This window comes from Hakea prostrata, chromosome 5, assembly GCF_041222555.1.
Source record: "Hakea prostrata isolate BN-2017 chromosome 5, UWA_Hpros_2, whole genome shotgun sequence".
NCBI classification, from domain to species: Eukaryota; Viridiplantae; Streptophyta; class Magnoliopsida; order Proteales; family Proteaceae; genus Hakea; species Hakea prostrata.
This window is the reverse complement of record NC_142604.1, coordinates 47,251,029-47,265,505: the sequence shown is the minus strand read 5'-3', so window position 1 is coordinate 47,265,505 and position 14,477 is coordinate 47,251,029. Positions and strand designations below refer to the sequence as shown.

The window sequence follows — 14,477 nt, the reverse complement described above, 5'->3', positions numbered from 1 at the left end:
CTAAAAGATGAAGAAGATGATACTCCCTGAAAATGTTGTTTGGTTTCCTTCCTTAGTTTACGGGCTGTTTTCTCAATCTCAGGATCAAATTGAAGTTCACCTGTACGAGTGGATCGAGGCATAAAACAAACAACCAAGAGATTAAGGAAAAAAAATTTAAAAAATAAAATAAAGCAAAAGGAATAAATCTAAAAAAAAAAAAAAAAACCAATCCCCGGCAACGGCGCCAAAATTTGATGGTTGTCGAATCCACCAAAGATAATCCTTATCTCAACTGAATTTGTATTAGTAGTGAGTAGGGTCGAATCCACAGAGATTGGTCAAGATTTATTCTTTGATAAAAATTGGGGAGTTTTGAATCAACAAATTAAATAAAAATAAATGAATGCAGTACTTAACAAGAAAATTAGAATAATAAAAACTTTCGATCAAGATTCAACTTCAGAATTGATTCTCTCAATTGATCATTGACTTAAAAAATAAAAAACTTTAATTTCGGGTAGATTGGTTATGGTCATTGAAGATCAGTCCTCTAACAACCAATCTTTCCCTACTTTATCAATAACCTTCGGATCTGTCCTTTGAGTTATTCCCTAATTAATAAACATAACTTTCGGATCTGTCCTTTGAGTTATCTCTATTAATCGCATTAAAAATTAAAAGACCCAATCCCTAGTCAATAAACCCAGAAAAGCCTTGTTTATTTAAACTAGGATATACATTCTCATAACAAACTCTCCAGGGCATTGATTACCCATTCGAGAATGCTATTTGTCACTTATATAAGAATTGACTGAGTATTGTATTAATCATAAAACAAAAGGTCTCTTGTCTAAGGATTAATACAATAACATAATAAATATAGAAAACGCATAAATACCTGAGAATTAAAGAAAACTGATAATCCAAAGTCTCACAATTGGTGAAAATCAAACTTCCATTAATCTTGATCGAAAGCTAGAATTAGCTAGACATGGAAAAGAAAAACAAAGAAATGAAAATAGAAAACATTGTGCCGTTCTTCCTCAGAACTGTGGCTTTCTCTTGTTGTAGCTTGTGTGTCTTCTCCAATCTCTGAAAATGCGTTCCTTCTTATAGAGGATTCCTGCCAATTCTGCATTCTTTCCAAATCTGTTATTTCCATCGTTCGCTTTGGCAATGCAATTCTTTCCAATTCAGTTATTTCCTTTCTTCATCTTTGCCAATGCAATGGTTTCCAATTTAGTCACTTTTCAATTCAGCTTCTTCCTTAGATGTCTGATTGCAAGAAAGAACGAAATATTTGCTTGTTGAATTAAGACTTTTTACGAAAATCCTTCTGATTTGGGCAAAGATCAAACCTCTAGCTTTTGACATAATCAAATCTTCCATCTTAATTTGGGTGTGATTATTTGGTTTGATTTAAAAATGTGTCAATATGGTTCTAACCATTCTTTTTATAGATTTGATATCCGAATGCTATAATTTGTCTATATCCAAATAAAACAAGCAATTAGTCTCATTAAAATATAAAGGATTTGATATAATATTAATGCAATAAAATGACCTATTCAACTATTGAATCAATGCTATCAGAAGAATGAGAAACCGGCCAAGGGAAATTGTGAAGGGCAATTGCAAAAGCAAGCTATGTTAACCAACTCTGTTTCTTCTGTCGATACATAAGGCCATCCATCAATAGACAGTTAAACACAGAGGAAGATATTTAACAGTAAGAAAACAATACACAAAATGCATTAAATGATAAAAGTTAATCACCATGCCAGAGGGTATTCATTAAAAACCAGACTAAGTATATTTGCTTGAAGACATCTAACATATTGCCAAGAAAATAATTGAGAGCATCGAAAGAAACATAAAGAATATTTATGCAAGCCAGTTTTCTTTCATAAAGAGAAATTATAAAAGGATGACATGGGGCACACCTTTCACCAAGTCACTATTAAAGTTCCAACAAACAACTGAATAGCTAGGTAAGAGATACGTCTAAATCCAGATAGTTACAAAATTCTAGAGCTTGCCACTCTCAGCAGAATTTTCCTTCTTCCCTAGGGCAACCACAACTTTCTTTAGAATAGCTTCTACTGGCTGGTGAGAATTCTCCACAGCCTTGGAAATTGACTGCCATCGTTCACCATCCTTCGGTTCTGCCGCAATGCATCTCTTTAAGACATCTTTCTGCTGCTCTTCATTTCCATGTTGAAGCTCAAACTTGTAGTAATATGCCCAAAAATCACCAATATCTGTTTCATCTTATGATTAGCATGATGTTGTATTATCAGATGATTGAAATCAGCCTGACCCATTTACTTTGGCTGTGTTTGGCATGATTTTCATAAATCATACAGCCAAGAAGTTTGATGATCCTTGGAATAAATTAGGGGTTTTAAGAGTAGTTACATTTATCTTGATTATAAATGACTATGTTGGTAGTCAAATTGATTCCCTTAGAATGGCTTCTCTTTTTTTTTTTTTTTTTTTTCGAGGGCAAAGACCTTAAAAATTTTTTTTGATTTCAATACACTTTCATTTGTCTACAAAGGCAAAAACTGAATTATTGAAAAACATGAGGAGAAATTTGAAATTTATTTACACCGATCAAGATCAAGGTAGTAATGTGTTTGGATGTATTGCTCATATATACTTGTATAAACCTTGTCCAACTAGATAGTGAAAGTGACAAAAAGAAAACCCTAAATGGTGCATAAATGAAACTAGTTGTTCAAATAACTATTTAAATTTCCTAGAGCTCTTGGTAAGGCTGGTTGGAAAACACATTGTGACTAATTTTGGATTTCGGATTTGTTGAAATTGAGGAACGCATAATTTATTGCACTAAGCGGAAATCTAGAGTTTCACTCCACTTAAAAGAGGTCACCAGTAAAAAAAATCCTTTTTTTATTTTTTATTTTTTTGGTTGCCAATCCCGGTTTCCAAGGCTTTGCCCTTACTAATCCGGTGTTCGACCCGGGTCGCACACCTGACTATGATGGGTGAGCCTTCTAGCGGGGATTTTTTGCATCCACAAGGTTTCGATATCAAAACCTTACTTAAGCGGACCAACCCCGTTGGTATCCTTCTTTTATATTACCTAAGAATCTTAAATTAATTTTCTTTCTTGATGCCCAAGTAAGCCTTTTTTTCCCGTAGGATTCTTAGGACATCGATTTGTAATTTAAGTTTTGAATTTTGAATTGCGAATTATCCTACTTATAGTCAGTTTCCTAGTCCGAATTGTATTGTACTCAATGTCGACATTGGTATTTCTAATTTACGCCTCCTTATTTCTCATCCCTATATAAACTCTTCTCAACCGTAAAATCAGAGATACATCGATCGTTAACTTCCGAATCGTCAAAAACCTCCAACCTGATTATTCAATCTCCAGTCTACGAAAGATTAATCTTCCTGCAGGTGTTGGCGGCCGGCTATCATATCCAAGCAGCGATCTTCGGCAAGAATTAAATATATATATGGAATTGGCAATGGCAGCAGCAGCAGCAGAGGCGGTTGTACCAAAAGGAGAAAAACGGCAACAGCATCAGCGGGAAATTGGGCTGATCTTCCGGAAGAGTTGTTAGATGAGATTGCAAAGCGCCTCACCCTCTATGCCGATCGTATTCGGTTACGAGCCGTCTGCGTTTCATGGCGATCAGCATTACCAGAGACTCCCAACCAACTCCCTCGCCAGTTCCCTCTTTTAATGATGTTTCCTAGAGATCCAAAAGAAGGAGAAACAACCTATGAATTCTTCAGCATCGTCGAAAAGAAATCTTATTTCCTGGACTTCCCCTTGGAGATGAGTAATAAGAATTTTCTTCCTACATCCTGTTATGGTTGGCTGATTTTCCAAGAGAAGTCGTCTTTCGGCCTCTTCAATCCTTTCACCAAAGCCCGCATAGAACTTCCATCCTTGAGCATAGAACTTGAATCCTTAGAACTTGATTCCTTGGATGAATGTTATCATAGAGAACTTCGTAAAACTCCTGTTACTAAGGTAGTATTATCAGCAAGCCCATCTTCCTCTGATTTCATGACAATTGTCTTGCTCGATTCTTGTCTTTTGTTAATCTCCAAATTTGGAGATAAGAGATGGACTTTAATTGAAGATCGAAGATTTGAAGTTTTGGAGATACACGATATCATATTCTTCAAGCAACAAATCATTACACTAATATTTGGCGGAAAAGTTGTGATAAGAGAAGTAGTACTAGTGGATGATGGTCATGGAAATCCTACCATTATTAAGACTAGTATTAAGCAGATACCGCAGCCGCGTCTTCATTACTATGGGGTTCAGGTCTATTTGCGGGTTCTGGTTGAATATGATGATGACTTGTTTATTATTACTCAGCTGGTCGACCATTGTTCAAGAATAAGAACCAAGTGTTCACTTCACAAGTTAGATCACGCCGAGTGGTCCAAAGTGAGGAGCTTAGGTGACCGTGTGTATTTTCCATGTCTGAGTCCACCTTCATGTTTCTCAGCCCGTGACTTCCCTGAATGTAAAGGTAACTGTATATATTTCCACCATGTATTTTCATTTTCTGGTGACCACGCTCTTCCTCTGTTCGATTTGGCAGACGAGCAGTTTAAGCCATGGCCAGCCTATCCTCAAGGAGGACTCGCTCATAAGAAATGCATCTGGATTACACCAACTCCAGTTTAATCTTTATGTATATATATGTCGACAAAGGCTAGCCAGCTACATCTTTTTCTTCTTATTAAAACTGACCTCTTGCTAGGTAGTGAACTAGATTTGTTTGATTTTTGTGGTCTTCGACCGATTACTTTTCAATGTCTTTGATTTTATAAATTTATCTGTTTCATGCTTGTATTATCAGATGATTCAAATCTATCAGGTTGACCCATTTACTTAGGCTTTGTTTGGCATGATTTTCATAAATCAAACAAGCCAGAAGTTCTTTGAATGAATTAGAGGTTCTAAATGTCTACCATTTAATTTGGTGAATTGAATTTGGATCGTGCAACATATCTCCTAATTTTTCTCCCATATTTATTTATTAGTTATTTTAACCTTTTATTATTGGTTGTCATTTAAAAGGCAATAAGTTCTAGAAAAAGTTAAAGAGAAACCTCCACTCAAGATTCTCAGTGGTTAGAGAAAGGGACTAACATCTCTTTGAGAACTGTGTTCTTAACCTACGAGTTTATGGGGGCTTACTAACTACTGTTTACCATATCTGATTTTTTTTGTTGCCAATAGAGGCAAGAGAAACTAATCCAATAGATACTCAAAAATGATATTGGGCTTGCTTTGTTTCTTCAGGGTTGAGATCGTTATTTGTTGCTGCATATCAATTCCATTTGGATGCGAAATTGATTTCTTCTTCTTTGTGCATTTGATTACAAAGGGAGGAAGAAGAAGGCAATTGAGTATTTTTCTATTAAGAGGTGATAAGTCATAGAAGAGCAAGGTTCTACAAGAAGTAAGCATTTTTGTCCTCTTTCAGTGCATTGCTGCAAATTACTATTGTTTTGAGTGTGAAAAGTTCCTAATTTGGTTATTTTTCCATTCTTTCTAAGCATCTAGACGAATACCACCTTTCTTCAAGCATCTCTCCATATCAAAATTTAGTAGCTCATCTTCACTTCATCCTTTGCTTTTCATCTATAACAAAGGAATCAGTTCCAAGCTTTTCATTGGAGGTAAGGTTTTTCTTGAATAAATTACAAGTTTTATCTTGACTATAAAATGACTGTTGGTAGTGAAATTGCAAACTGATTCCCTTAGGGCCTGTTTGGTTACATGAATACAAGGATTTGGAATGAAAGGGAAATTCAAATCTATCGATTTCCAATCTATGGATTCATGGTTCAAAAAATTAATCGTTTGGTTCGCTGGCGAAATGAAATTTGTGGACTCAACCTAAAACCTATTTGGTTAATATCTGAAATAAAAATTGTTGATTTATTTTAAAAAATTGTTTGGTTACCCTAAATATGTGGATTTAAAACCTATTAATTTATCCTGAAAAACTGCCTGGTTATCCGAATCCATGGATTCCAAAGCATTGACTTTGTTAATTTGGTATATTTTATACATGAAAAGACAAAAACTTCAAAACTTCAAAATATGTAAATTGACAAATCCTCCTTTAAATGTGTCTCCATCTAAGTTATCCCATCATCAATATCATAAATTGTGTCTTCATAATGCTTAGTTACTGCCTATACGTTTTGGGTTATACATTATCAAAAATGAATTAGTCCTACCGGGTTGAAAGATGCAAATCCAAACCTTGAGTTTATTAAGGTATATACAAGGCTAACAAAAAAAAAAAAAGAGAAAAAGAAAAAGGTGAAATACAAGTTTCTTTACATAAATGCGCCTCTCAGAATCTGAAAGATGTTTAGACATTATAGTTGCCTGCACTTGAAGAAAAAAAAGAAAAAGAAAAACACCTGGTTGGGGTGGGGGGTTGGGTAAATTCTCACTTGCTAGCCTTCGATAGCTTAATAATCAGATCTTGGGTTTTTAAAAAGCTTCTTATATGAAGCATAACTCACTTGGCACATAATCACATGAGGGTACCTTGTAACACTAATGATTTATGAGAGTTTACCCACTCATGTCTTGACTATCATGGAGTATAGATCCCCTCTCAGTTCATTATGATTAACAAACCAATTGATTAGTGGCCAATTAATCAAAATCATTAAGAATAGAAGTAAAAACTCAATCAAAGAAAACAATATTCAGAATTATATTGATGAATTCAAGAGTGAAATTCAAAGATAGGTTAAATTTGATCCTTAGAAAAATTAATTTAGTTCATACTAGAAATTAAAAATAGAAGAATTCGAGAACATTGAAAGAAGATGAAGAAAAACTTATTCCCAAGCTTCAGATCTCCAAAACCAACTAATGTGTCCAAAATTCGTCTTCTACACTCCTCCAAAGCTCTAAGAAGGTTCTATATGCTCTTCCAAAGCTCCCAAAAACGTTATTCTCTTGCTGGAGTATGTTTTCCTTTTATAGAGTAATTTTCTAGATTAAACTCAGAGTTTGAATCAAACTCAGAGTTTCTATCTGACTAAACCAATGAGGGTTTTGGTGTACGAATTGGACTAACTTAGAGATCTTGAATGCATGATCCCACCGTTGGATCCCAAGAATTAGCTCAGTCAGACACCGAATGACCATCCGATGAAGGGATTGATCGAAACTGAACAGAGACACTCAAAAATAGGATTTTTCTCTTAAAAACTTTGAATATGATTCTTTTTCCTCTTTTTCATTCTTTGATCAATTCTCACATAGGAAATAAAATATTGAAGCATGCAAGGAATCATATGTTCTCCATGTTTTTGACCTGAGGAAGCTCTTAGAGTGCACTGTAACTTGATGAACAAGACTTTCCTTTCTAGAGTGGAATAAAATCCAGCTTGGTTCCATTAGGACTCTCTTTACAAAACTTTCCATTAATACCTCTACATATTTGATTGATAATTTCTTACATGTAAAAGTAATAAATCTTAATTAGAATTTGCTAAAAAATATATAGAATCACCAAAATTATAGAAATTAAAGGAAAGTGTGCAACATATTCATTTTCATATCATATTAGGGTAAATTGATATAAAACAATTATAAACACATGGAAATATATTAAATTAATCGTCTAAAATAATATGCATGAAATCAACTTATCCAATATAGATTATATGATTGAACATTAAAATGGAACAATTTTTATGATTCAACTAATAATTACAAAAATAAATCTCAAGATTTAGCGAACTAACAACTATGGGGAAAAAAATCTGGCACCTCTGTCCCTTTCTCTTTCACTTTCCCTATCAAAATACATGACAACTTTTCTTGAATCATGAACAGTTTAATATATATATATATATATATATATATATATATATATATATATATATTATATACTATATTTTTTTTTTTTTTTTTTTTTTTCTCTCTATAATAATGTACTCTCGTTTTTCCAAATCTTTTCTTCCTTTTTTTCCTTATAATTTTGCTAAATACCAATAATGTTGTCTATTTGTTATTTCTTTGTTATTTTTGCTAGGATAAATTGGCATTTTAATCATATTATTATTATTTATCATTAATTTTAACCCCTCACATAATTTATCTCTCGATTTCTCTCTCGACCTCTTTCAATCTCTCTCAAAGTCTGTCGCTCTCTTTATCCCTCTCCCTCTCAAACTCTCTCTGAATCTCTCTCTAAATCACCACTCTCTTTGACTACCTCTCTCAATCTCTCTCAAAGTTTGTCGCTCTCTGTTCCCTCTCCCTCTCGAACTTCTCTCGAATCCCTCTCGTCTCTGAATCTCTCTTTGAATCTATGTATTTGTTCTCTCATTAATTTGATTCGTCTTTGGATCTCTTTGTCGTTCTGTTTTTGCGTTTTGTTGATTATGTTTGTTATGGTTGGTTGTGTGGTTCCGGTGTTGAGATGTGATCGACTTTGCGGGCTACGGTGATGGGATAGTCCAATGAGGTCGGGGTGGCGAGATGGAAAGGTTGAACTAATCCCCTTTGCCCAAGGGAGCAAGGCCGGAGACTAGAAGCCGGATGCGGCTCCGGTACTAGATCGGTAATCAATCAACTAATAATATGAATTAATTTTAAATTAACGTCAAGCCGTATGAAACTATTATTTTTTCGTTTAATTAATGTAAATGGCTCCTGTGGCGCGGTAGTTCAGATCGATTCCTTGCGATTGTATCCGAGATTCGCGGATATTTTGTTAAGGTGGCTGTGTTTATCGGTGAGGTGTTTAATGTTAGATAATTTTGTTGAATTTCCCTAAATTTCTCGGTTCAATTGTCTCTGTGTGCGTATGATTGAATTGCTGTTTTTGGAAAGTTATGGAGAGACCTTTTAAAATCTTAAATCTTAGCATTAGAAAGAAAATTGTGTTTATTTTAAGACTTTCTTATTGCGGAATTTACCTCTCGAGGTTCGTAACAAGATAATAATCAAGAGATATTCTCGCACCTTCCACTCAATCGGGTAGAGCTTCTTGGTAAACCCTTGCACAATTCAAGTTCTTCTTTTGGTATATTATTGTTAACGCATGTTCACTGGCAGTTCATAACAAAGTAATAATTGAAGAGATATTCTGCACCTTCCGTTGAATCAAAGGTAAGAGCTTCTTGAGTAAACCCTAATTCTTCGAAAAGCTTTAGCTTGTTCCTTTTTTTTTCTTCCTTTCCCGTAGTCAATTCTAGATTTAATTTTAATTTCATATTGATTGAGCGTAGGGTTCCGTCTTTTTGTTGAAGTTCTGCCTCGAATAGAGATTTAATTTTCCTAGAATTTTGTTTCTAACGAAATCTTTCTCGCCTTTTAACAATTCAAGTTCTTCTTTTGGTATAATATTATTGTTAACGCATGTTCACTAGCGGTGGATTTTACAATTTCATTCCGAAAACTTGATTTTTGAGCTATTGAAGGTGGATATGTTAGTTCTGAATAGATCACTTCACTTTCTCTTACATTTTTCCCTAACTCCCTCCCTTAAGGCCTAACCCAAAGAGCTACTGATCGGGTATGTTTTTTACTTGGCTACTTGTTTATGTTAATCATTTATTTTGTATGAATAATGCCACTTGAAGATCTTTATTGGTTTCATTGTAGAACTTGTGTTCATAATTGACATTCATTGCATAACATAGTTTAGGGGAAAGAAAAAACATAAAACTAATAAAAACAATAACTGGATTCCTATTTATGTGCAAAATTCAAATATATTTCCTTTAATAATAATCATTGTTATCTCTTTTTGTTTTTGAAGTTTTTGAATACTCTTGCTTGTACTTATTTTCCATGTACTTACTCTTCCTCTCAAAAGTTTCACTGATTATTCTCTCACCCCAAAACTTGATTGTTTATTTTAATTGTCTTCTTTCTTAATATAATTTTCTCTCTGTTTTTTTGACTCGATATATTTTCTCTCATATGGCCACATGCATTTGCACGTGTCTTACTTTGCTAGTATATATATATATATATGGGATCATGACAAGTAGTAACCATGTCTAAATGTTGGTAGACATAAAACATACATAAATTTCTATTAATGCTCAAGAAGCTATACGCTTTAACTTAGGGCACATAAAAAAGTAGGTGGACAAAGTATGTCAAGATCATGAACTTACAAAACAAACACAGCGAAAATCAACAAGTTTCTAGGTTTATTTGATCCAATGGCAACATAAACATGCTCCTCTAGCATTATCAACTTCTCTTCATCATCATAGTTCAAGAAAAATTGGGCTTCAATTTTGTTGTTTATGAAATATGTCTTCACTGCCATTTTTCGACGGACATCAAGGCCAGGAACCACATTAAGTGTGTCTGTGAGCGTTTTCGACATAGTTGGGAGATAATCTGATTCCACAAACATGTTGAATGCATTATTAACCAACTGCTTGAAGGGACTCGCTATTTTAGCAACCGCAGTCTTGGCCTTCTTCTTCTTCTTACTCGAAGACCCCTTAGGAGCTTGTGGGATTTTGCTTCAGTGTTGCGCATTTAATGCGTAGGACGATTCAGCTAGCCGTCTGATCACTTCAAAAAGATTGTGGCCGTTGATGATTGTAAGAGCTGTTAAGTGAACAAACCTCTTGTTTTTTGGAGCTGAAGAACCTGGTCTTCATGGGATGGTATGAATTTCATGGGAGAATCGGGAAAAACCAAGAAACAAGGGGAGAAGAACGCTGCCATGGCTGTCTGGTCTGCTTTGAAGCGAAACAATATTAATTTTTTTTTCATTTTAGTGGAACAATAAATCTCTAATCCTTCCTTTTCCAAGGGTACGAGATTGATTTTTTAACCCCTTTTCCACTCTTCTCTTACATAAACGTTGAGCATGATTTTGCCATCTTTCTAGTGCTGAACTTGGGTTCTCATCTCAGCCAAACAGAGAAGGCGAGAGCAGGTAGTTGTCACAAGGGTTCTATCAGATTTCAGGCCAAAGGATGAAAATAAGAATGCAAGACATAGGGAGCAAAACCAGTTGAGAAGAACTGTGGTCCCGTGTCAGCAATGGAATACAATGGATCCACTAGTTGACCTCTCCTCAATTTATTTGATCCAAACGCAGAACAAGAAGTGTATCTTAACAATTTTCTCTCGCCCCACAGCCTCAAAAATCTTATAGCCGATTTCTAACAGAGAGAACAAGGCATCACCATATCCATCAAGCAGAGCCATTAAACTAGAAGCTAAGAGTTGATCCCAGGTTGACATACAGAAGGTTCTACCTCCGCTGGAAGAACAGAGAAGGGTTGAAGATGGGTGACTGAAAGTGAAAGCAATGAGAATAGAGAAACCCGCCCGAGAAGGATACCAGGAAAAGTTTCAGCTATTAGTGGCCGTTTTCGTTTGCCCATCACTGTGGCCAAGGAGCGAACCCAGATAAGAACTACCACCTTCGAAACTGTTGCTGCTCCAATTGCAGTAGCTCCATCTATTCCGAATATCTTGAACAAGGGAAGATTCCATCTAATTGTGAATTTCGGATTTGTTGAAATTGAGGAACTGATAATTTTTTCCACCAAGCAGGAATCTAGAGTTTCACCATACTTAAAAAGAGGTCACCAGTAAAAAAGATTCTTCTTTATATTACCCTTCTTTAATATTACCCAATCATGCTAAATTAATATTTTTTTTCTTTCTTGATACCCATGTAAGCCTTTTTTTTTTTTTTTTTTTTTTTTTTTTTGTTCTTTTCCCCGTAAGATTCTTAGAACATCGATTTGTAATTTAAGTCTTGAATTTTGAATTGCGAATTATCCTACTTATAGTCAGTTTCCTAGTCCGAATTGTATTGTACTCAATGTCGACATTGGTATTTCTAATTTACGCCTCCTTATTTCTCATCCCTATATAAACTCTTCTCAACCGTAAAATCAGAGATACATCGATCGTTAACTTCCGAATCGTCAAAAACCTCCAACCTGATTATTCAATCTCCAGTCTACGAAAGATTAATCTTCCTGCAGGTGTTGGCGGCCGGCTATCATATCCAAGCAGCGATCTTCGGCAAGAATTAAATATATATATGGAATTGGCAATGGCAGCAGCAGCAGCAGCCGGTTGTACCAAAAAGAGAAAAATGGCAGCAGCAGCAGCATCAGCTGGAAATTGGGCTGATCTTCCGGAAGAGTTGTTAGACGAGATTGCAAAGCGCCTCACCCTCTATGCCGATCGTATTCGGTTACGAGCCGTCTGCGTTTCATGGCGATCAGCATTACCAGAGACTCCCAACCAACTCCCTCGCCAATTCCCTCTTTTAATGATGTTTCCTAGAGATCCAAAAGAAGGAGAAACAACCTATGAATTCTTCAGCATCGTCGAAAAGAAATCTTATTTCCTGGACTTCCCCTTGGAGATGAGTAATAAGAATTTTCTTCCTACATCCTGTTATGGTTGGCTGATTTTCCAAGAGAAGTCTTCTTTCGGCCTCTTCAATCCTTTCACCAAAGCCCGCATAGAACTTCCATCCTTGAGCATAGAACTTGAATCCTTAGGACTTGATTCCTTGGATGAATGTTATCATAGAGAACTTCGTAAAACTCCTGTTACTAAGGTAGTATTATCAGCAAGCCCATCTTCCTCTGATTTCATGACAATTGTCTTGCTCGATTCTTGTCTCTTGTTTATCTCCAAATTTGGAGATAAGAGATGGACTTTAATTGAAGATCGAAGATTTGAAGTTTTGGAGATACACGATATCATATTCTTCAAGCAACAAATCATTACACTAATATTTGGCGGAAAAGTTGTGATAAGAGAAGTAGTACTAGTGGATGATGGTCATGGAAATCCTACCATTATTAAGACTAGTATTAAGCAGATACCGCAGCCGCGTCTTCATTGCTATGGGCTTCAGGTCTATTTGCGGGTTCTGGTTGAATATGATGATGACTTGTTTATTATTACTCAGCTGGTCGACCATGGAAGAACCAAGTGTTCACTTCACAAGTTATATCATGCCGAGTGGTCCAAAGTGAAGAGCTTAGGTGACCGTGTGTATTTTCCATGTCTGAGTCCACCTTCATGTTTCTCAGCCCGTGACTTCCCTGAATGTAAAGGTAACTGTATATATTTCCACCATGTATTTTCATTTTCTGGTGACCACGCTCTTCCTCTGTTCGATTTGGCAGACAAGCAGTTTAAGCCATGGCCAGCCTATCCTCAAGGAGGACTCGCTCATAAAAAATGCATCTGGATTACACCAACCCCAGTTTAATCTTTATGTATATGTCGACAAAGGCTAGCCAGCTACATCTTTTTCTTCTTATTTTCTATTCTATTAAACTTGACTGACATCTTGCTGGGTAGTGATGAGCTAGATTTGTTTGATTTTTGTTGTCTTCGACCAATTACTTTTCAATGTCTTTGATTGTTTAAATTTATCTGTTTCATGGTTGTATTATCAGATGATTCAAATCAATCAGGTTGACCCATTTACTTAGGCTGTGTTTGGCATGATTTTCTTAAATCAAACAAGCAAGAAGTTTGATGATTCTTTGAATGAATTAGAGGTTCTAAATGTCTACCATTTTATTTGGTGAATTGAATCTGGATCGTCAACATATCTCCTAATTTTTCTCCCATTACTTCTTTATTAGTTATATTAACTTTCTATCAGTTGCCATTTAAAAGGCATTAAGTTTTAGAAAAAGGAAAAGAGAGGGGAAAACTCCACACAAGATTCTCGCAACATCTCTTTGAGAACTGAGAACTGTGTTTTTAACCTACGAGTTTTGGGGGGCTTACCAACTACTGTTTCTCCATATCTGATGTTTTTTGTTGCCTTTATGCTGCATTTGATTTTCTCCATCTAATATCGATTTATCTTTTTTCCACGTTCGCCGGCATTGCTGGATTTCAGTAAGGATCGTACTGAACTGAAGTTGAAACCCAATAGAGGCAAGAGAAACTAATCCAATAGATACTCAAAAATGATATTGGGCTTGCTCTGTTTCTTCACTGTTGAGATCGTTATTTGTTGCTGCATATCAATTCCATTTGGATGTGAAATTGATTTCTTCTTCTTTGTGCATTTGATTGTTAAACTGTTTACAAAGGAGGAAGAAGAAGACAATTGAGTATTTTTCTATTAAGAGTGTTGATAAGTCATAGAAGAGCAAGGTTCTACAAGAAGTAAGCATTTTTGTCATCTTTTATTGCATTTCTGCAAATTACTATAGTTTTGAGTTCTCAGTGAAGTGAAAAAGTTTCTAATTTAGTTATTTTTCCATTCTTTCTAAGCGTCTAGGCGAATACCACATTTCTTCAGGCATCTCTCTGTATCAGAATTTAGTAGCTCTTCTTCTTTTCATCCTTCGCTTTTCATCAGTGACAAAGGAATCAATTCCAAGCTTTTCATTGGAGGTAAGGATTTTCTTTGAATAAATTAGAGGTTTTAAGAGCACTTACATTTATCTTGACTATAAAATGACTGTTG

At 35.3% G+C, this 14,477-nt stretch overlaps 2 protein-coding genes across 2 annotated transcripts; both read left to right on the top strand.

The window, feature by feature from the left end:
* Positions 1 to 7: 7 nt before the first annotated feature.
* On the top strand, positions 8 to 4,669 carry LOC149016200 (F-box protein At2g26160-like). The gene is made up of 2 exons (XM_089156705.1): positions 8 to 102; positions 3,415 to 4,669. The coding sequence occupies exons 1-2, from the start codon at positions 8 to 10 to the stop codon at positions 4,667 to 4,669; spliced, it is 1,350 nt and encodes a 449-aa protein (XP_089012831.1).
* A 7,408-nt stretch (positions 4,670 to 12,077) lies between these two features.
* On the top strand, positions 12,078 to 13,256 carry LOC149016199 (F-box protein At2g26160-like). Its single transcript, XM_089156704.1, has one exon. The coding sequence runs from the start codon at positions 12,078 to 12,080 to the stop codon at positions 13,254 to 13,256; it is 1,179 nt and encodes a 392-aa protein (XP_089012830.1).
* Positions 13,257 to 14,477: the final 1,221 nt, after the last annotated feature.